Here is a 21,347-nt window from a genome sequence, read left to right on the forward strand (position 1 = left end):
CGTGCGGCCTACGGGCTGCCTTCCCAACGACGCCCACTTGTTATTGGTCAAGAGCGGCTGCGGACCTCCCTATCACAATTCCCCCTTACCGGGCTCAACAGTGTCTAGTCCATTGGGTGTTTCAAATGATTGATTTGTCCTCCCATTGGCTGACTCTCGGAAGCTCGCCGACGCGCTGGCGCTATTGGCTGCGCTGGGTTGGCGTCCTGGTAACCGCCGCAATGCAGCGGGACGCGCGGGGGCGGGGGCGCGGGGAGCCGGGCGCGGGTTTCCGGCCTGAATAGGGGCCTGGGAGCCGGCGGTGTAGGCTGGACTTGGGTTGGAGCCCGACAGTGCGCCTTCTCGAGGACGGAAGCGGCAGAGCGACGCAGCACCGGGGCCCGGCGGGCAGCCAGCGATACACCTGGGCCCTGGCGAGCTCGATAGAGGCGGAACCGGGCCTGTCCTGGGGAGTCTCCAAGCCTAGCTCGGGGTGCGAGCTGTGAACGGCTAAATTAGAAGCGGGCTTGGTGTCCGGCGGCGCGGCTGGGTCCTCCCCGGACGCGCAGGGACTCCGCCCCGGCCGCCTCTGCGGCGGTGCGCAGTGTTGTGGAGACGGTGCTGGCCCGGCGCCCGTCGCCTTGGAGCCGCGGCCCAGGATCGCGGAGCTGCGTGGAGACTGCAGGGCCTGGCATGCCTGGCCTTGTCTCTGTTTGTACTTCAGAGGGAAAACAAAACGTTAAACTACATGTGGTTGCACCATCAAGCACTTTAAAAGCAGTGTATTTGAGTTATGTTTTTGTAACGTTTTAAAAGGGATGAATTACACCGTAGGTGTCTGCCCTTGCTTGGCCTGTGGGCATCGCTGGATCTGGCCTTCCGGGTGAACTTTTTACCCTTTGTCTACCAACAGGAAGGTATTGGGGGCAATTTCTACTTCTTATTTATCTACGTAGAGGAAATGCACCCTTTCCTCATCACCTGATGTGCAATACCACAGAGTTGTTTTGGTATCCAATGACTGAAATATTGTCAAACAAGCAGCCTCCTGAGCCTACGTAGCGACATCAGCATTTTCATCCCCTCCCCCACCCCTGACCCGTGATCTGTAGCTCTTGGGGTATGAGGGGCATTCTGTTGCCCACGTTTGCCAGTTTGCCAACTGAACCCAGAGGGTGAGTCAGCATCAATGCCAAACTGTCCCAGCAGGGCCTGGGGGATGAGCTCCCTTCTGGACAGACTGGTCCAGAGAGGGGGCTGGCTCCTGTTGACCACTGAAATAAGACCCATTCTTCAGAAGGGCTGGAGTCCTGCAATGGCATGTGGGGTATGCAGGGTCATTGCCAGGCATCCTAGGGTCCTCCCAGTGCCCTTAGCATCCCCTGAGTTGGCTTAGGGCCATACAGAGTAGCTTAACTGCCTGGGCAGTAGATAGGGAGTCCTTTTAAACCCTGTGGTGAGTTGTTACAAATGGTCAAGGAGGGAGAAGCTCCAGTTTTCCCCCAAATGAACACAACCCTGCAGTTTTCCCTTCAAGATGTTTGAGTCCCCAGCATTCTGGCATCCTGTTAAAGCCACCCCACTCCCAGTCTGTAGACTGAGGGCCCATTCTCACTAGAAAAAGCTCTTGCTTTCTTGACCAGTGCCCACAGTGGTGGGAGGTCAGCATGGCACTCTATTTAACAGGTCATAGAATATAGGTTGTGCCACCTGGCTGCATGAGTCAGAACTCTTCCTGGCACGAAGCTGTTTGCCTTGTTCCTCATGTTGCCCTTGTGAGGTGGACTTTATTTGGGGATAAGACAGCAAAAGAAGCCAGGCATGTGGCTCAGGCCTGTAATCCCAGCAGCTCAGGAGGATCAGATAGGAGGATCACAAGTTTAAGACCAGCCTCAGCAATTGAGTGAGCCCCCAAGCAACTTAGTGAGAACCTTTCTCAAAAAGGGCTGGGCATGTAGCTCAGTGGTAAAGTGCCCTTAGTTTCAATATCCAGTACCAAAAGACAGAGAAAGAGAGAGAGAGAGAAGAAAAGAATAAAAGATAGCAAAAGACTCCCTGTGGCCTATTGGGCCTGAGCTCAACAAGGACAGTGACTGCAGAGCTGATGGGGAGAGGCGATGCAGGTTCCCACTCTGAACCAAGTGTGCTGCTGCCCCTGTGGGGGAGAGGAGGACAGAATGGGCCAGGAGGGCCTGATTCTGGGCCTGTGGCCAGGCAGGATGCACACCAGAGAGGGACAGAAGAGCAGGGAAGCAGGGTGGGATGGGTGGCGGGAGCACTAAGCACCTGCCCTCCCTTTCCAGCTTGCAGCTGTTGGAGGCGTCCACAAGGAAGGCTCTGTTTACTGGTGGCCATGGTCCCAGTGGGAGGCTGCATTACCGCCAGGCAGGGGCAGCAGGCAGACAGTCCTCGTGGCCTTAAAGAACCCTGTGGTCAGCCTTTATGGGAGGCCTCCTCTGTCTCGGAAGGAGAGGTGCCCAGGATGCTTCCTTCCCCTCTCCACGAGAGAAGGCATGCCTCCCCAAATGGGTCTCCCTGGGGAGCCAGTCAGGCCCAGGGATCTCAGAGGGACCTGATGCTACGTCAGCAGGAGGGTCCTACAGTCACAGGGTGGGGGAGTCAAAGCTGGATGCATGAGCTAGCCATGGTGAGGGCTGTTCTGTCTTGCTCGAGCCCATTCCTGCACGTTTTTGGGTTTCCAGAACAAGCAGTCACCTTCTTTAGTGAAACCCAGGCCTAGGAGGCTGGGGGGTTGGGGGAGGACCTAGAGGACACCAGGGTTAAGGGGTCAGAGAGGGCCTGGGGAGCCATGGGGAGCACTAAGGGAATCAAAGGGTAAAAGGACAGGTCCACAGGCAAGAAATGGCCCTGGCCGGGGCCTCATCTTGCTGATAGCCACATCCCGTAGCCTACTAGTCTAGTTAGGCAAACCCCAGAGGGGGCTGGGAAGAAAGGTTCTGGGCCAGGAGGATGTGAGTGGCAGATGGGCAAACTGGTATTCCTGTCTGGGGTCAGCTCCTGCTCTCACCTCCCCCTCCACACACAACTTGGTGACTGAATAATGAGGTGACCGAATCTTGCTTTCCTTGATGGTAGTGTGGGGGTGGTGGGATTGGGGTGGGTGCTGGCAGCCCAGGGCTGCAGGTTGCGGGAGGTATCCAGGCAGACAAGCCTTCCAGTGTGGAAACCAGACCTCACAGTGGGGGTGCATGGGGGAAGACGGAACACCCAGCCAGCACCCGCATCGCCTCCCGGGGCTCCCCTGCCCTCCGGGGCGCCCGTCCCCTCCCCTGTAACCCGCTGTGGGGAACAGTGGCTCGGCCTCGCCTTCTCTCATCGGCCTTCCGGCGGCGGTTGCGCAGGTGGAGCAGGTTCCCGCGGGCCGAGGGGCGCCCCCTGGCGTCCTAGCGAAACCCTGGCCCTCTTAAGCACCGCCTGGGGCTCCGCATCCGTCTCCCCAGCAAGGACCCGGACCCGGGGGCGGGGGGTGGTGCCTCGAGGACAACTTGGTCCTCTTCGCAGCTCCCTCAACCCCCTTCTCCAACGCGACGTCCAGTGCCCGGCCGCCTTCCTTCCGAGCACCCCAGGCGGCGCAGAGGGAGGCCGGCCGCCCTACTTGCTGGGCTCTCCTGCAGCGCGCAAGGCCGCCAGCCGGTCCAACTCCCGGGAGTTCGCGAGGGAAGCCTGCCCCTGCAAACCCACTGTTTCCTTGGGCCACGGAGAGAAACCAGCGGCAGCTTAGGACGCGGCGGGTCACCTCCGCCCCAGCCCCTGATGTCCGCTAGGGGCAGCATTGGCGCTGCTTCTCCTGGGGGAGAAGACTACTACTCCTGGGTAACAGGCTCATTTATTTTCAAAGAAGGGGCTGCGGAGACTCAGGAGTCTGCGCCACACCCCTCCCCCAGGGGTGCCTGGCAAGCTCGCTCTCAATTGCGGGACCCTGAGGCCAGTAGGGCTGGGGTGGTCTGCTGTGGTGCCCACCCCTTACAACTGCTGGGAAGCCAGGATCTCAGGGTTATCATAGCAGTGAGCCTCTTTGGCAGTAGTCTCAGAGGGGCCACAAGCTCTACCAGGGCAACAGTGAGTCATCAGGCGGTCCCAGGGTTCCAGGGAATGGAGCCAGAGGGGCAGCCAGGCCCAAGACCGCAGGCAACGCGGCAGCCAAGATGGGTGTCGCTGCTGCAGAACGTTAACCAGGATGACAAGGAGCACCAGCCCCACCAGGGGACCCCCGACTGCAGCCAGCACCATGCTCCCTGCCAGGGAGAGCCCAAAGGCTGCCAGGGGCAGCAGAAGGAAGGTGAGGAGCAGATACACAATGGCCACCCAGCGGTAGCGAGCAGTCAAGTCTCCAAAGCGCTTGGCCAATGGGATGGGCAGCCGCAGGATGGGCACCAAGTACCACAGCAGTATGCCGGCCAGATTGAAAAGGAAGTGAATGAGGGCAACCTGGAGGGCAAATATGGCAGGAGGGTTAGAAGCCTGGGCCATGTAATAGGGGGTCACCTGGGCTCTTAGAACTCCTGGCCCTCCCATTCTGCAGAAAGGGCCCAAGTCTGAAGGTTGTCTGTGGCATCCTGCTCAGAGGCTGAGATGGACCACCTGGGAGAGCAGGTTCTGACCAGGTGTGGGCACGTTCCTAATGTAAAACCCTCCTGCACATATCTGGGTCAGCCCCTGTGGGGTAACTGCATCCCTGCCAATATCAAGGCATGACCTGCGAGCAGGCCCAGAGCAGGCCCACCAGCAGGGAACACACAACCTCTCCAGGAGGGGTGCAGTCGGGCAGGCATCTGGAAGGGGGTAGAGCAGGGCCCTGCACTGGGAGGGCTGAGTGGACAGCTGGGGCAGAGACTGGGCACAGGCTGGAGTCGGGCAAAGCCTAGTCATCTCTTCCTGCCAGGGTTTCAGGAGTTGAGCCTGTCCAGGCACCCAGGATGCTCCAATCAGGGCAGTGGGCCAGAGACAGGGTGCTTTAGAGAGTTAGCAGCACTGTAGTCTGGGAGCAGGGTGCAGAGCTGGGGGGGCTCAGAGTTGGTGGGAGGCACCCTGTAGACAGAACCATGGCCAGGCACAGGTGGCATGGAGTGCCCAGCACAGGTGGATGGGGCCTCTGCAAGATGGCGGCTGGGAAGGCAGGTCATTGTCCAGGGGCCCACCTGTTGGGTTTAGGGGACTGGTACATGGGGGAGCAGGGGTTCACAGGAAGGCATTTTGGGAGTGTGGCACAGAGGCTTGGAGCCCCCCAAGGCCAGGGTATATCTCCAGGGCACATAGTGCAGACCACAGGGTAGATGGTAGAGGAGCAGGGGCCACACAGGGGAACCCGGGGCGGTGCTAAGAGAAAGGGGTGGAGGGTATAGGTAAAGCCCCAGGCCATGCTGCGAAAGCAGCTAGAAAGGACAGGTCTCAGGAGGAAGAGCAGGGACTAGGGCCCTGAGACCTGGAGGGTGTGAGGGGCCCAAGGAGGGGCCAAGGCTTGTGGGTGGAGCTCCAGGAATTCAGGGAGAACTTGGGCTGTGGCTGGGAGTAGGAAGGGACCTCAGGCAGGGAAGGGGCTGAGGGTGGTACCTGGACAGCAAAGAGCAGCATGTCAGCAGGGCTGGCCAAGGCAGCCAGCAGGGCCGTGGTGGTGGTGCCGATGTTGGAGCCCAGGAAGAGGGGGTATGCCCGGTCCAGGCTGATCACCCCAACACCTGGGGAAGGGGAGGTCACCACAAGGCCCCATCCTGAGCCCCCCAAGACCCACTACCTCCTGGGCTCACCCATGAGTGGCACGATGGCTGCAGTGAAGACGCTGCTGCTCTGGAGCAGGAAGGTCAGGCCAGCGCCCACGAGGATTGCCAGGTAACCGCTGAGCCAGCCAAAGGGGAAGGGGAAGTCTGGGGGTGGGCAGCTGGGTCACGGGCTTGTCCCTGCCCTGCTCTCAGGTCCCAGATCCCGGGGACGGGACGCCCCCCCACCTGCGTTGATGACACTCCTCACAGCCTGGGCTATGCGGCCTTGCAGCAGGGAGTTGAGCAGCTTGACGATGAGGACCAGGCAGAGGCACAGCACCAGCAGGGAGCCCGCCAGCAGGATGCAGCCCACCGCCAGGTCTGTGAGCGTGGAGTGCGCAAACAGGTGCTGGCCTGGGGGAGGAGCAGTGAGCTTGGCCCCAGCCAGCCGGGTGGGAGGTAGGGGGAAGGGTGGTGGGAGGGGGAGGGGGGAGGTCGGGGGAGGGAAGGGTGGGGGAGGATGGGGGACTGAGGAGGGGGCTCACAGGGCAGCCTGTCCTCAGGGACTGTGTTGTTCTCAGTGCAGGGACCAAAGGCTCCACATTCGTTGCTGCTACCCTGCGTCTGGGGAACAGGGGGGCAGGAGACAGAACTCAGGACAGGTTCAATGAGCAGAGGAGATCAGAGGGCTCAAGGGTCAGAGTGGGTGGGGTGATTTGGTGGATCAGAGGTCAAATGAAGGACTGGGATCAGGGGCACCTCACCATCTCTGCCCTGATGCCACACCACCGCTTAATGAGGCTGCTGTTGGTAGTATTGCCAGTAGCACTGCCTGCAATCACATTGCTGTCCAGCTGGGGACAGAGGGGTTGTGATTTGTATTCAGAAGTCCACAGGGCTAGTCCTGCTCTGCCTACTTATGCCTTCCCCTCTCCCTCAGCTGGAGCAGGCTCAGACCTTGCTTGGCCCCTGTCCAGGGCAGGGCCTCCACCTCCTTCCCTTCAGTGGCCAGGCCCACGGGCGTCCTGAGGATATGGCCATTCTCACCTGCACAATGAGGTGTGTGAGAGGCTGTGTCAGCGCCTTGAGGATGTCAGGGGCCTGCCCCCCCGGCTGCAGGCTGGCAGCACCCAGGACCAGCTCACTCAGCCTCTCCAGCATGGCGGTGGCACTCTCCAGCGGCAGTAGGACAAGCACCGTGAGCCAGTTGAAGATCCCGTGCACTGCTGAGCCACTGAAGGCCCTATACCCACAGGGGGCTGTTGGGAGACTGGGCTACGGCGGCTGCAGCCCCTGCCCCGCCCCGCCCCGTCCCCCAGCCCTGACTCACCTGCGAAATTCGTCCCGGTCCCCAGACTGTGCCATTGAGACCAGGGTGCTGGTGATGGATGTGCCAACATTGACGCCCATGATGATGGGCACAGACACCTGGACGGTCAGCACTGTGGGGACACCGTGTCAGCCACCCCACCTGCCCCACTACCCCCACCACTATGGATAAGGGGGGGTACACTCACACTTGGACGACACCATGCTGACCACAATGGAGGAGGATGTGCTGGAGCTCTGTACTAGGACTGTGACCAACACACCTATGACCAGTCCAGCCACAGGGTTGGACAGCACCACACTCTCCTTGAAGATGTCTCCTGCCATTTTGCCTGTGTCCAAAAGAGTTTCATTGAAGTTACAGAGGGCTGACAGCCTGCCCCAGCCCCAACTGCCCATCTGGTCACTTACTGCCCAGTAGCTGGAAGGCAGAGCTAAGGATGTCCAGAGAGCAGATAAAGAAATAGAGGCTGCCCAGGAGCCCACAGGCCTTCAGGAAGCTGATGCCCATGAGGCGCAGTCTGCTGGCCATACTGAGCCCTGGGAACACATGGCAGCACTGTCCTCAGCCAGCCCGCACTCTGCCCCCACCTCCCTTTCTTCTCTGTCCTCCAAGGGTGGAGCTGTCTTCTCTGTCACCTCTCAGGTAGAGTCCAGGAACCCCTTCTGTCCCATGGTACAGGCCCCTTTTATTCCTCTGAGGGTCCCCAAGGTGGGGACTGGCTCCCCACTCCTGTTCCTTGGCAGGGTGGCCAAGCCCACACCCTAGTAGTTCCTGGAAGTGTGATCACCAGCAGGGAGGAAGAGGAGGGAAGGTGGGCAGCGTGGCCCTTCACCTCAGGGCAGGGAAGGTAGCTGAGCTGAGGGGCAGCGAATTTCCATGGGGCCTATGCAGGCAAGAGTTGCCCTGTTCTCTCTTCACAGATCTGGGGAGTAAAGGGTCTGCTACCTGCTACCCCCAGTACCAGAGGCCTACCTTTCAGCTGGCCAGTGTCCTTCAGCTGAGGAAGGGCCAATGGGTCCTTGGTCCCCTCGTCTAAGACTGAAACAGAACTGGAGTTTCCTGTAGAATGGAGTCGAGTCCCCAGGAAGGGGACAAAAAAAGGACAGGCAAGGGGAGGGACTGGGCATAAGGGGCTTGGGGTCGTAGCAGGAGAAGGTGAGGACTAGGGCTCTGGCTCTGAGCAGAGTGGTCAGTAACCCCCATGGCTCTTCAGGTTCAGGTGCTCAGCCAGATTCCCTCCCCTGTTCAGGGCGTGCTGTTGGACATGGGTGTTCCCTGAGGCTCCCGGTACCTGCATTTCTCAGACTCCAGTCCACCAGGTCAACCGTGTCCAGAGTTGGGGGGGGAACCTGGTCACCAGCGAGGGAATTCGGCATGGATTTGGGGCAGGGAGAGACCAAGGCCCAAACTCAGATCTGCTGGGGAAGACAGTGAGAGATGTCTCTTCCCCTGCCACCCCACATGCCAATCAGCTGAATTTAGGTCCTCCAACCCGAGGCCTTGGCTGCTGCCCCTCACCACCACCCCTCCCGCACCTCACAGGGGGGCAGCTGTAGTGACCTCAGGCCGCTGCCACGATAGCCTAGTCCAGTTTGGGGCTGCAGAGTCAAGAGGGCCCCGGCTCCCCAGCTCCCCACTGGTCCCAGCTGGAAGAAGGCTTGGCTGGGCTCTGGGTGCCTGCCGGCGAGAAGTGTGCAGGAGGTAGGGAACCCTGAGACCTCTCCTATCAGGTGTCATTGGGGACACTGCGATGGTCCCAGCGTAGACTTTGGCATTTGATACCAAATGGTGACGTCTCCACTTGATAAGGGCTCCACCCCCCAGGATGAGGAGTAGAGCAAGGGTCCTGGACACCCCGGCCCACACAAGGCTCTTCTCCCCACAGCTCCTGCATCTGTTGTCTGCTGGGCCTGGAACTGCCTGTCTGAGCCCTCTACCCTGACTCCCTCCCAGACCCCTGAACTCAGGTCTGGGGGTCCTTTGTGTCACCCCTCCTTTCTGTCCTAAGATGGCCTCACTTGCCTTAGATCCTGGGGGCCCAGGTTGGGGCCCAAGCCCTGGGCCTGGCAGTCACCAGGCCTCCATATCCTTGGCGGGGCCTGGTTCTAGGGGCTCCTACCTGTGTGCGTGTTGAGGGGCACCTGTGGGGAGGAGCCAGCAGGAGCAGCTGCAGGTCAAAGATCCGCTGGGTGCGCACATGACCTGCTGTGTGCCGAGCCCCATTAATGTTTACCCAGGAGCTGAGGCCCCCGAGGGGAGACCCTGCCTGGCTCCAAGGCCCAGGGGCCTTGCCCAGGCCCTGGTCTCCCTGGAGCTAGGAGCTCTGAGTCCCCAGCCAAGCTCTCTTGGAGTGGGGTGCCTCCCAAAGATGGGCCCCATTTTAGGTCAGGGGCATTGCAGGGCTGGACCCTGGAGGTCCTCCATAGGTGTCTGTGTGACTAAAGGACACTTTACCACGCAGGGCAGGCTGCTGGTGCTCTGTGGACCTTATCCTGGTCATCCCTGCCCTGACAGAAGGTAGAAGGAAGCCCTTTGCTGTAGGTGTGCAGGGAGGACAGGCTTTCTCAGGTGGCCTGGAGAGGCAACTGGCCAGGGTTTGGATCCTGGTTCAGGGCAGGGTGGGGCCTGGCCAGGCTCTCAGCAGGCTAGCCCTAGTGATGGCCAGTAGTGGGGTCCAGGGCATGGTGGCTCCATCTGCAGAGAGGGAGGGAGGAGGGCAGAGCCCATCCCAGGCCATACTGCCCAGTTGACTCCCTGATCCCCCCATTTGAACATTGCTCCCCAGCTGATGGCCTGACCTATAACTTGTGGGATGCCCTTTCTTGGGGTTAGGCTCCTTGCTGCCCCTGGCATGTGGGCTGGCTCTTTCCCCATAAGCCCTACTGGCTCCAGCACCCTGCCATGCTCATGCCCATCCCCACCACCAGGAGCATAGGGGACTTTGCCCCAGGGAAGAAAGAGGCCTCTGTCCACTCAGCAAATTCTCTTTCCTCCCTATTCTGTCCCACACTGCCAAGGGGAGCCCCCCAGGTCTCCTGAATGACAGCTCCTTGCTATGGGGATAAGGCTGTTATAGCTCTGTCTTGGGGGGTCATCAGTGTCCACAGCCTCTGACCCCTGTAAAGGGTCTGTGGCCAGCTGGGCTGGGTGACCTGAGACTCAGAGCTGGCCCTGCCCACAGCATTCTCCTTGATGCCTGTCACCGTGTTTGGTTGCTGTGTGCTGTGGAGACCCTCCCAGAACAGTGCCTGACACGTGGTAGAGCTCAGTGAACGTTGTTGAAAGACAAATTCACAGGGCTCCTGTGCAGGTCAGGGATGGAGGAGATGGCCCTGCCCTCCGCTCCTGGCTCACACCTCGGACCATGTGCAAGAGAGGGAGGCCCACATCCATTCAGGAACAGCCGCGGCCCAGAGCCGCTTAGGAACCACCTCTGGGTGAGTCCAAGCTTGGGCTGGCTTGCAGGTGCCTCAGCGGCAGCCATCTGGACACACAAGGAATCTGGCCAGGTTGGTGGGAGGTCACCAGCTTCCTGTGGAGTCTGCAGCACTATGGCCAATAGTCCCCGACCTTAGGCTGTGACCTGAGGGCATCACAGTTGGGGTGGCAGCATCATGCTGTGCCATGTGAGGCTGTACCCAGGATGCCCTGTCACCAAGCTGTGAGTGGACCGCATGTATTCAGCGGTTCCAGTGCAGGCTTGGGCAGCAGTGCCCCCCACAGCAGTGGGAAGGAGCCCAGACCTCAGGGCTGCCCTGGGGGCTCCAGCACAGGCTGCCGCAGCCCCAGCAGCCGCCTCTGGGCTGGGGAAAGCGAGGCTGGGGGCCCGTGGCGGGGCAAAGCCCAGCTGGCTGCTGAGTGACGGGGGCGCTGCCTTTGAGGGGCGCAGGGGGGCGGCGCTCCATTCTCGGTGGCTCCTGCTCAGCCTTGACTGCCAGGAAGGCGGCCAGGTCGAGGTCCAGCATGGCCACCCCTCCACGGGGTGTGGGTGTGCTCTGGCGGCACTGTGGACAGGGGATCCAGTGCTGCTCGTGGGCCAGGGTGTCCAGCTGCCGAACACATGCCTGGCAGAAGGTGTGGCCACAGTAGAGGCGGCGGGGCAGGTGCCCAGAGAGGTCATAGGCTGAGTAGCAGATGACACAGTCGTCCCGCAGGGTCCCAGGGCCTGTCCCCTCCTCAAGGGCTTGGGGGGTCTCAGGCTGCAGCATCCTAGGGGAGATGTGCAGGGAAGCTGGCAGGGGCAGTGACACAGGTCACAGCTCACATCCACCTGTGTCTGTGACCATCTGGCACAGGTGGGGTGCTAGGACCAAGAGCTTGGGGGCTGGCCACAGGGCTGCACTTCTAGGGTGGGTAGCAGCCCTCAGGCGATCAGACACTAGGGCCGGGTGTGCTCTCTGGTTTTTCGTGGCCACTGGCTGGTCAGCATCCTTTCCCTTTCCACCCATGGCCTTCCTGTGCAACCCTGGCCCACCCTGCCCAGGCTGCTTCAGCCCTAGAGGCGCTTACCTGTTTCAGCTCCACTGGGCAGCTATGCCCAGCCAGTGGGTGGCCAGAGAAACAGTGTGAGGACCCAGGGCACCCTGGGACTCCCTCCCTGGGCTCGCGTTACTGGCCCTAGCATGGGCCAGGCGGCAGGAGGCAGCTGGCGGCTGCAGCAGCAGTGGGCTCCCCTTTCAGCCACCAAGCACCTGCAACGGGATCTGAGGCACACCCACTCGCAGGAAGCAGGCTGACCCCTCCCCTTCACACCACTCCCTTCCTGTCTGCCATAAACCCAGCAGACCTGGCCTCTGCAGTTCTTCCTCAGAACTCCCCCTCCTCACCTCTCACCCTCCCCATGTCCCCCACTCTCACCCTTTTTCTCCCACACCCTCCCTGCTCACACAAACGCTCCTCACCACACAGCTTTCTGGCCTCAGGCTGGGACAAGTCCCTCTTCAGTCCCCAGCTCATGTCTCCTTCTCCAGGAAGGTTGCCCAGCACCTTGCTAACTCAGAGCCCGAGGGTCCTGGCTTCCCTGCAGCCTCCCTCAGGGGTGCACGTCCTTCTCCCCAGTGCCTGCCAGGCTGGGTCTGCGATGTTCCAGTCATACGCAGCGGCCAGCCCTTTAGGCCACAAGGTGGCACTCACACACCATGGGTGGCAGTTCCCCTTACACAGGGACCATCTCAGACCCCCTCCAACATTCCCAGCTGGCCTCTGCCGGACTGTGGCCTCCAGGCCAGCCCAGGAAGCTTTGGTTCTGGAAGGTGTGGTGAGGTGCCCCGTGACAAAGAGCACAGGCACAACAGAGTTGGGGGCACCCAGTAGGGTTGGAACAGACTAGCAGAGTCCCAAGGACCACTCAGCCCCACTGGGAGGAAGTCCAAGGGCAGAAGTGCTCTTCTTCCTCCTGCCCACCGCCTTGGCAGTCTGCCTCCAGGACTGGTCAGACAGGTTCCCCTGCCTGGGTGGGGGCCAGCCATGGAGCAGGGACAAGGAACCCAGCACAGAGGTAGAGTAATGACCTGTCCGCTCACGCCCAGAGACCTCCACACACAACACACCTGCCTTGCCTGTCCTTTTGTGGCAGGGGAGGGCTGGCCACAGAGGACCTGTCTGTCTTGTGAGGCCAGCTCAACTGCCACCTCCATGTGGTGCCATGTCTCTGCCCTGCCCCAGAAATGTCAGGATGCCCATAGGGGGAGTTCTCATGCACTCCCTGCCCTGGCATCTAGTCCTTACATGTGGACAGGCACCTGCGATGACAGACAGGGGAGCTGGCACCGTGGCCCCTCCTCCACCCAGCCCCCTCCCTGCCTTGCCTTCAAGAAGCCCAGCCTGGTGTGGGACAGCAGGCAAGAAGCACGGATCTGGATGTGCAGGAATTCCATGTTTTGTGGGAAACCAGAAAAACCACCTGGCTCAGACTGGGAGGTGACTCACAGGGGGCAGGGCTCCATCCTGACTCCTGGGCTTTGCTCTCCTGAGTGCCCCGCACCTGCTCCTCCCTCCACCATCCTACCAACCTGATCTTTCTGCCTTTCTTGGGGATCCCCCACCCCAAGAACCATGCATGGCATCCTTTTGCCATGTGACTTGGGATTGATCCTGCTCAGGGTTTCAGGCTCAGGCAGGGAGTGCAAAGTAGCCTGGCCATCCCCTGGAGGCCGGGAGCCTGCTGGGGAGGCTGTGTGTGCATAGTGTCCGCATGTGGGAAGATGCTGTTGTCTAGCCTGGGACCCCTCCCAGAGGAGCCAGCCGCAAAGGAGGGGTTGCTGGCACAGAGCTCACACTGCTTTATTGCCAGGGCCTTGTTGGAAGCATCAGGGTGTCCCTATCACCATCAACACAGCCAGTGTCCAGGACTCTGTTCCAAAGGGCCCAGTCTGAGCTGGTAGTCTTCCTGGTGGGCAAATGCCCATTGTCCAGGGGCAGAAATTAGAGATGCCCAAGACATGGCCGCCCCTAATGTCCAGCACTGCCTTGGCTGCTGAGCAGAGGCCTAGGCCCACAGCCCCGATGGGGTGGGTAGCTATGAGACCACACAGCAGCAGCTGTGACAACGACAGAATCGTGGGCAGTGGCAGCAGGAGCAGCAGGGGCAGCAACAGCAGTGGTGGGCAATGTCATCCCCACGCCCCACGGGTGGCAGACCGGCATAGGTCAGTCCTCCTGGGCGCTGTCCACTGCCATAGGGGTTGCACGGCTGCTTCCAGGCCTGCTGGCTCTGGTCAGGAGCAGTCCCCTTGGCCCCTTTGGGTCCTGGGCCTTTGGTGGGCTGCAGGAGACAGGCTGGCTCTGGGGTGCAGGTCACCTCTGGCAGAGGCTGCGTCTCTGAGGATGTGGATGAGGGACCCTCTTCTAACTGCTGCCCCAGGTCAGGCCGCAGGTGAGCCCGGGGGATGCTGATATGGGCATAGGGGTTCTTGACCACCATCTCGTGAGGGTCCATGGCACAGGCTGTAGGAGTAAGCAGAGATGCAGACATCAGGTCAAGAGGAGGACAGTTGCCTGAGAGCTGCAGCCCAGGAGAGGCCTGCCTAGTCAGGGCCTGCATCCCCAAGACATCAGTGTTCACGGGCACAGAGCCCTCAGCATATGCAAGGCCCACATTTCACAGAGGTGAGCCCGGGTGTGAGCTTACCAACAGTGAAGGCCAGAGTCTCCAGCTGCCACCCCCAAAGTATTCTGGCCCTGCCCCTGGGATGAAGCTGGAAATGGGGTTGGGGAAGCTAGGAGACACAGCTGGGTTGGCCCAGGAAGGGCAGGGGCTCTCCTGGGTACCCTGAGAACAGATCAGAACCCACAGCCAGAACTCACCTGCAGGGCCAGTGGTGGCAGTCTGTCCTCCCAGTCCTCCTAGAGCCTGTGAGCGCAGCCTGGCAGCTCCCTTTTCCCTCCTCGGGAGGGGTGGGGCCCTGGGGTGGAGCTCAAAGATGGGGCTCCCAAGATCCCTAGAGGCCCCAGCAACTGGAGCACAGCAGCCCGCCCACCCCTCATTCTCAGATAGGTGTGGCCAAGGTTTGGGCTCTGAGGGGCACCGCCAACCTGGGGTGACTCAGGCAGGATGCATCCAGGGCATGCTCTGCACCCTCGATGTCTCACCAAGGAAAACCTGGGGTCATGGCCCCACAGAGGAAGTGGGATCAGCCCTCAGATCTTAGGGCCTGCCAGTGGTCTGGGGTCCCCAAACCTTGTTTGAATCCATCAGTGCCCCAGCTGGGGCTGAGTTCCTCCCTAGCCTACACCAGCTACTTGGGGATTTTCCACTTTTCTAGTTAACAATAAACGTTTGACACAACTTGGTAGGTAAACCTTACTTAGCTTGCAATTGACCACACGGACTTCAGACACAAGTAACAGTGTTTTCAGCTCACTTCCCCAACTACACTTTCCCTCCGGTTGGTGGGCTGGGCCAACCTGCCCCCAGTGCCCCATCTCTGGCCCTGGCCCCTTCCCAACTCCGCAGCTTCGGCTCCCTGGTCTTTAGCAGTCACGCAGGGTCGTGGGGGTGACAACAGGTGCAAGCTCTCGGGGGCCGGCTGGGCACTGGTGGGCTCCCCTAGACCCTGCACCTGCAGAACTCCCGCCGGGGAAGCACAGGGACCAAATGGGAGGTGGCCCGATGACCAGGGTGACGGGATGGCCTGCGTGAGGCGGTCAAATCAGTCCGGACACGACTTCTGGCTAACCAGAACGTGTGGTGAACTGGGCCTGGGAACTCCGGCTTCGGGGCTTCGGAGGCAGAAAACGGGAACACACTGCGAAGGCGTCGGAGGCCCCGCCCATCGCTCTCTCAGACCCCGCCCCTAGCGACAAGGCGGAGTCTGGCGCATGCGCGATCCGGGCTGGGGCGCTCAGTGGAGACTATTCCCCCAGAAGCCTCAGCGCTTCAGGGTTTCTCAAAAGACCCGGTTCGGAAGCTTAGATATTTGGCTTGGGCCTCCCGGAAGGGCGGGGCGGGGTGGGCCTGAATCTTTACGGGGCGGGGCCACGCTCTACTGGGCGGGGCCTCAAGCAAGGGGTGGAGTCGACGGCCGGGTGCCTCCTCACGTGCGGGACTGGCGAGCCCGCAGGTCAGTGCACAGATCCTGCAGCCGAGGGTGGGCTCTAGGCCTTCTGGCCGCAGCACCTCAGTTGCCCCACGGTCATGGTAGGCCCCATAATGCCGCCCCTTCAGATGCACTCCTGCTCACTTGCACACCTCTCACGTCTGCTCGGTGGAATGAGTCCCGCAGAGCCACAAGGCGGCCCCGTGTTGCTCCACAGGAACACCGTTCCCTTGGTCTGGCCTGTAGAGAGGAGAGAGGCTGTGGCCCTGAAGGAGGCCTGGCTGTCTAGGGTCAGGCACAGAGCCTGGTCACTGAAGTGGCAGCGTGCTACATGGTGGCCTTGCAGGGCGAGGGATGGCACTCCGGAGGCCCTGACGCTCTCGATCCCCAGCCCTGCAGTTACCAGCAGGGGTCATCCAGCAGGAGAGTCACCCGGGGGTCCTCTCCTCACGTGAGGGCTCCCCACGGGTGGGGAGAGACTGTAGCCAATGGACAGGGAACCCTGCTGAGGAGAAAACAGAAAGGAATGGGGCCTCTCTGCTGGGTGGGGTCAGGTTAGCACACAACGAGTGATGACGGCGTGCCTTCGTTCTGACCTGATGGGATGCCAGGAGGGCCACTCCCATCCTGGGCAGGTGAGTGTCCTCCGTGGGCTGCTCTCTCCACCCAACACGTGAACTGTCCAACTATCCAGCCATCTTCAACCTTCCGCATACTTCACCCCACCCATCTGTCCACCACTCCTCCAAGTCTCCTGACCCCCGAACCCCCTTGGTCCACTCTTGTGGTATCTGCTTGACCTCCCCATGCTCATCCCTCCTGAAGTCACATCCCTCTCTGAGCCATCCAGGACTGGGCGCGCGTGGGTGTGCGGATGAGCAGAACACGAGGCATTTCCACGGGGGGCCGAGTGGAAGGACAAGCAGAGACCATACTCCTGGGGATCACGCGAGGGCAGGCACAAGGTGGGGCGGTGGGTGGGACCCAGCTTTCCTAGAAACCCCTCTGGGGTCCTCTCTCCTCCCCACTTGGGGCATTGTGAGACCTCAAAATGTCAAGGAAAAAAGAGGATTTTCCTTCCAGAGTTGGGGGTGGGGGGTTGCCAGGACCCAGGGTCAGCCAGCAGGGGAGGGACGGATTGGGGGGCAAAATGGGGGTCCTGACCCATACGCAGCTTACAGGGGAGGGCGACCCCAGGAGCGGCGCCGGGCCTGGAACCGATCGAGGGGCGGCCGAGAGACTGGCCCCGCCCCGCGGACCCCGCGCGGGTCCCCAGACAGGGGGTGGCGCTGCGGGCGCGGGCGGGCGCCGCGCGCACTGCGGTCCCCGCGCCTCCGCCGCAGAGCGCGCCACGCTCCGCACGCACCTGCCGCCGCCGCCGCGCTGAGCCCGGCGCCCCGAGCCCCGCGCCCGCGCCCCTGGGTGCCGCCCGCGCCCGCCATCGCCCGAGGTCGCCGCCGGAGCCGCCCGAGCTGCCTGAATCTCCCGAGCCTTCTAGCCACCCGGCCAAGGCGCGGGCGCCGCATCCGGGCCTGCCTTTGAGACAACCTCTGCGGCGGCGGCGCGGCCCGGGGACGCCAGGCTGGGGCAGGTGAGCGGGGGAGGGGCGGGGGTCCGACTCATCGCCCCTACCCACCCTGGCAGGGTCAGCCCTCCGGACCGAGTGTCTGGCCTTGGAGGCGGGGACTGGGGAGGGAACTGGGTCCCGCGGAGGTCGGGTTCTTACCGCCCGAGGTCAGGGTCAGAGGTCGGGCGTCCGTCCTTTGTGCAGGGTGGGAGTGAGGGCGAGGGTGGAAATGGGCCGGAGTGCGCCCCTCATGCTATTTCTCACCTTCAGCTCGGGCCTGGTGCAGGCCTCTCCTCTGATCGTGCCGCGGAGCCTGCCGCCCAGGTCCTCCTGCAACCAGTGCCCAGGCTAGCTGCCTTCCCTGGGCGCCCTGTCCTGGAGCCATGGGGCCCACCTAGCCCCTGCCTGCCCCGATGTCCCGGCCCAGGGATTGCTGACCTCGGCTGCTGGGGGGGCTCCCCTCACGCCCCCTTGCCAGCCTCAGCAGCCAGCGACCCTGGGTGAGCCCCTAGGTCAGACCTCCAGCCCAGGGCAGCCCCCCACACCTCCCTGTCCCCGTTTGCCTCCCCCACCACCACCACTTCCTCCTCCTCCCAGGACTGGACCAGAGAAGCCACTGTGGCCACTGGGCGGGGGGCTGACCCCCCAGCTCTCACCGGCTGCCCCTAGGAGTCCACGGGGCTGCCGGGGTCCCCACCAGGCCTGGCAGGACCAGGATGCTGCTCCCTCTCTTCCTCCCCGCCCCTCACCGACACCCTCTCCTACCCGAAAGTCCAGTCTGACTGCAGACAGCCGAATGCCGGCTGACCCTGGGCCCGAGGTGGGCAGTGGCTGGCCGGGCCTCCTCATGTCCTGCCTGAAGGGCCCACATGTCATCCTCAAGATGGAGGCCATGAAAATTGTCCATCCTGAAAAGTTCCCTGAACTCCCGGCAGCTGCCCCCTGCTTCCCACCTGCACCCCGGCCCACCCCCACTCTGGCACCCAAGCGTGCTTGGCCCTCACACACAGAGATCATTGTCAACCAGGCATGTGGGGGGGACATGCCTGCCTTGGAAGGGGCACCTCACACCCCACCCTTGCCACGGCGGCCCCGCAAGGGCAGCTCTGAACTGGGCTTCCCCCGAGTGGCGCCAGCGGACGAGGTCATTGTGAATCAGTATGTGATTCGGCCTGCACCGGCTGCCTCTGTGGCTTCTTCATCAGGGACTGGGACAGTTGCAGCAGGTGAGCCCCTGGAGTGCCCCACCTGCGGGCACACATACAACGTTACCCAGCGGCGGCCCCGAGTGCTATCTTGCCTGCACTCTGTGTGTGAGCAGTGCCTGCAGATTCTCTATGAGTCCTGCCCCAAGTACAAGTTCATCTCCTGCCCCACCTGCCGCCGTGAGACTGTGCTCTTCACTGACTATGGCCTGGCTGCGCTGGCTGTCAATACATCCATCTTGAGTCGCCTGCCTCCGGAGGCACTGACTGCCCCATCCGGTGGCCAATGGGGGGGTGAGCCTGAGGGCAGCTGCTACCAGACCTTCCGGCAGTACTGTGGAGCTGCGTGCACCTGCCACGTGCGGAACCCACTGTCCGCCTGCTCCATCATGTAGTGCCCACCTGCCCACTACTGCGTGCCAGTCCTCGCTCGATGCTGCTTCAGGGATCTGGCCCTGCCCTGTTGCCTGCCGACCTTTCCTCACCCACTATGGCTTCTGGTCCCACCCCATGTGGCATTGTCACTGCAGCCAACTTTGCCATTAAAACTCTTTGCCAAAGTTTGTACCTGTCCCCTGGACTAGAGCTATGGGCTATGCCCAAGCCTGGGCACAGGGTGGGCACCTGCAAGAGGGAGGCCACCTTCTGCTCAGGGTTGGCTTTCTCAAGCTTGGTGAGCATGTCCTTGGGAGGACCGGGTCTGGCTGTGAACAAGTCCCCCTCATGTTGGTGCAGAAGGGCTGCTAGTGTGCACCACAGAGGGCTGTGTGGCAAATGTGCAGAACTGCCCAGCCGGGCAACTAGGACCTTCCCTTGGCACCAGCCAGTGGCTGTATGGAGAACTCACCTGGTCCTGAGTACCTGTGCTGGTCTACCACGGTTATGTAGGAAAAACCTTTGGGCCAGTTATGAGCAGTGGTTTCCAGATGGCCCAAGACTGTGATGAGAGTACAAGGACCCAGGTCTCCTGTCTTGATGTCTGGACCACTTGGGTTTGTAGAAAGTACCTTTGCAAGGATACTTTGTAGGGACAGCAGCCTGGATGGTGGAGGTGGGGTAACAGCAAGGACAGGCAGGGCAACAATGGTATTAGCAGCTACTGTTTATTGAGAACCACTTTTGCCAGGACAGCACTTAGCACACAGTGCTGGGTCTCACATTACATCACCAACAAGCTGTGAGGTAGGCCACAGCTGTCCCCCTTTTCAGGTGAGGGCCTTAGGCTTGGAGGTGGGAGGTGGTGCAGGCAGGCAGAGCAGGGGCTTTGGCCTGGCACTCCTCAAGCTCCAGGGCCTGCATGGGCCCTTGTGCCTTGCAACACACATCTAGTGGTGGCACCCTGGATGCTCCAGACCACCCTCTGGTCCTGGCCCAGGTTGGGCATGTACAGTGCAGGCTCCTCCTGCTGGCCACCCTGACCTTCAGGGATGCACACCGGCCTGTAGTATGGGTGAGCCCCTGTCCTCTCCAGGGAACAGACTCACTGCCAGATCTCTGTTCACATTCACATCTGCCTGCTCAGTTGGACCTTGGAAGGTGGAGGTGTGGGCCAGTGTGTGCCCATGGCCAGACTGTCACTTGCAAGCATGTGGGGCCCTGCTCACAGACATTTCTGCTGGACTGGCCTCCTCTAGCAGCTGTCCTTGGCATGATGTCCTTGGGCTCGTCAGAGTTGGGTCATGAGGGCGGGGGGGGGGGGAGGGGGCTTTCTGGTAGAGTCGGGCTTCTGGGTAGCCCTGGGTCCTGGTCTTGGGTTCAGTGACAGTAGGTCTGGACTGAAGGCCAGTGCCTGGGTTCTGCTCAGCGGCCAGAGCGGTCCAGGAGCATGAAGAGCAGCCCCAGCAGCATGAGTGGCATGAAGATGAGCAGCAGCCCCAGCAGCTCAAGCACTAGCAGGCTCAGCAGTGCCAGGCGGCGGGCGCAGGGCCCACGCTCCCGCAGTGCCCACAACCAGGTGCTTAGGCAGGGCGGGCAAGGCAGGAAGGGCAGGCAGCCCCGGCCACCCACAGGCCCTGCCAGGAAACGCAGCTGGTAGCGGTGTTCTAGGAAGCCCCAGGGCCCAGGGCCACGAAGGGCAGGTGTTGGGGGTGAGGGAGGTGGTGGGCACTGGGGCCCGTCAGCCTGAAGCAGCTCCTCCTGCAGCCGGCAGATCTCCCACTCCAGCACAGGTGTCTTCTGGCGACACAGCGGGCAGCGCACACGGCCCAGGTCGGTGCTGGGGGCGGTGCCCAGCAGCTGGTGCAGGCAGCCCACACACAGGCCATGTCTACAGTTCAGCAGGGCCAGGCGGTGCTCGCCCATCCCGTAGGGCTCTGTGCAGATAGGGCACTCCTCCCCCACACCCTCTTCTTGCTCTTGTCCAGTTGGCAGGGACCAGGTGCCAACCTGGACTCTGGTCTCCAGCAGGGACTCACTGTCTAGAGTTCTGGAACCCTGGAAGGCCCGGAGATCACTCCCTTCTTCTGCTGGGAGCTGGCTTGGTGGGCCCAAGTGCTCAGGGTCCAGCAGGGCCCAAGATGGACTGCTGTACCCAGAGCTGTGCTCACTGGGGCCCAATGTGGGGGACCCAGGGCAGGAATCAGGATGGATGGGAGGGGACTCCAGCCTGGCAAAGGCAGTTGGTGGGGTGAAAAGTCCCTGTGGCCCTCCAGGACTGGGCAGGGTCTGCACTTCACCCGCCGTTTCCTCAGAATACTGACCTCCAGCCGTACCTCTGAGCTCACAGTCACCACTGGAAGTAAACTTTGCGTAGGTCCCTGCTGCGTGCCAGCTCCAGGTGGCTCCTGGGCCCAAGTGGGGTGATCCCTCCAGAGAGCTGACCAAACAGACGCTCCTCCAGCCCTCCAGTCAGGGAGTTGACTCCTCCCACAGTGCACCCCTCCTATTGCCAGAGGCCCCACCCAGGGGCAGGACCGCACGCCCCGCCTCCAGCCCCAGCGCCTCCCCGTGGCTCTGGGATGCCCGGGTGCTTGGTGGGGCAGGGTTCTACAAGAGGGGAATTCAAGGCCC

The 21,347-nt window shown here is 61.8% G+C and overlaps 5 protein-coding genes across 6 annotated transcripts; 1 reads left to right on the forward strand and 4 right to left on the reverse strand.

The window, feature by feature from the left end:
* Positions 1-3,807: 3,807 nt before the first annotated feature.
* Positions 3,808-9,252, reverse strand: Slc34a3 (solute carrier family 34 member 3). Of its 2 annotated transcripts, XM_058585879.1 has the most exons (14): positions 9,149-9,252; positions 8,565-8,706; positions 8,321-8,378; positions 8,002-8,088; positions 7,437-7,565; positions 7,214-7,357; positions 7,027-7,138; positions 6,744-6,939; positions 6,461-6,550; positions 6,242-6,320; positions 5,943-6,110; positions 5,745-5,861; positions 5,551-5,675; positions 3,808-4,428 (listed from the first exon to the last, which is right to left on the reverse strand). In XM_058585879.1, exons 1-14 carry the CDS (start codon positions 9,250-9,252, stop codon positions 3,964-3,966), a joined length of 2,016 nt encoding a protein of 671 aa, XP_058441862.1. In that variant the 3' UTR covers positions 3,808-3,963. The 2 variants fall into 2 exon arrangements, with proteins under 2 accessions (XP_058441862.1, XP_046321622.1); XM_046465666.2 differs by lacking the exons at positions 8,565-8,706; positions 9,149-9,252 and having other exon boundaries at positions 8,321-8,438.
* Positions 9,253-10,702: 1,450 nt separating this feature from the next.
* Rnf224 (ring finger protein 224) lies at positions 10,703-11,853 on the reverse strand. The gene is made up of 2 exons (XM_046465668.2): positions 11,539-11,853; positions 10,703-11,238 (listed from the first exon to the last, which is right to left on the reverse strand). Exon 2 carries the CDS (start codon positions 11,235-11,237, stop codon positions 10,710-10,712), a length of 528 nt encoding a protein of 175 aa, XP_046321624.1. The 5' UTR covers position 11,238; positions 11,539-11,853; the 3' UTR covers positions 10,703-10,709.
* A 1,442-nt stretch (positions 11,854-13,295) lies between these two features.
* Cysrt1 (cysteine rich tail 1) lies at positions 13,296-15,335 on the reverse strand. Its single transcript, XM_046465647.2, has 2 exons — positions 14,335-15,335; positions 13,296-13,974 (listed from the first exon to the last, which is right to left on the reverse strand). Exon 2 carries the CDS (start codon positions 13,964-13,966, stop codon positions 13,547-13,549), a length of 420 nt encoding a protein of 139 aa, XP_046321603.1. The 5' UTR covers positions 13,967-13,974; positions 14,335-15,335; the 3' UTR covers positions 13,296-13,546.
* A 1,625-nt stretch (positions 15,336-16,960) lies between these two features.
* On the forward strand, positions 16,961-18,901 carry Rnf208 (ring finger protein 208). The gene is made up of 2 exons (XM_046465621.2): positions 16,961-17,157; positions 17,404-18,901. The coding sequence occupies exon 2, from the start codon at positions 17,930-17,932 to the stop codon at positions 18,731-18,733; it is 804 nt and encodes a 267-aa protein (XP_046321577.1). The 5' UTR covers positions 16,961-17,157; positions 17,404-17,929; the 3' UTR covers positions 18,734-18,901.
* A 524-nt stretch (positions 18,902-19,425) lies between these two features.
* LOC124107412 (uncharacterized) lies at positions 19,426-21,185 on the reverse strand (the record flags this gene model as incomplete). The annotated part of the gene is made up of 1 exon (XM_046465362.1): positions 19,426-21,185. A coding segment is annotated over one exon (1,047 nt), but the record flags the coding sequence as incomplete, so codon positions are not given.
* Positions 21,186-21,347: the final 162 nt, after the last annotated feature.

Source organism: Marmota monax, unplaced genomic scaffold, assembly GCF_021218885.2.
Source record: "Marmota monax isolate L192 unplaced genomic scaffold, Marmota_monax_Labrador192_F-V1.1 WCK01_AAM20220418_F8-fsc00167, whole genome shotgun sequence".
NCBI classification, from domain to species: Eukaryota; Metazoa; Chordata; class Mammalia; order Rodentia; family Sciuridae; genus Marmota; species Marmota monax.

Excerpts from the sequence above, each read along its gene's own strand:
- Slc34a3 (XM_058585879.1), bottom strand. The coding sequence starts at position 9,252 with ATGGGGCTCGGCACACAGCAGGTCATGTGCGCACCCAGCGGATCTTTG. Across the intron at positions 7,139-7,213 it reads CAGCATGGTGTCGTCCAAGT|TGCTGACCGTCCAGGTGTCT; the intron begins GTGAGTGTACCC and ends GTGTCCCCACAG. Across the intron at positions 4,429-5,550 it reads TGCTGCTCTTTGCTGTCCAG|GTTGCCCTCATTCACTTCCT; the intron begins GTACCACCCTCA and ends TTTGCCCTCCAG.
- Rnf224 (XM_046465668.2), bottom strand. The coding sequence starts at position 11,237 with ATGCTGCAGCCTGAGACCCCCCAAGCCCTTGAGGAGGGGACAGGCCCT.
- Cysrt1 (XM_046465647.2), bottom strand. The coding sequence starts at position 13,966 with ATGGACCCTCACGAGATGGTGGTCAAGAACCCCTATGCCCATATCAGC.
- Rnf208 (XM_046465621.2), top strand. The coding sequence starts at position 17,930 with ATGCCGGCTGACCCTGGGCCCGAGGTGGGCAGTGGCTGGCCGGGCCTC.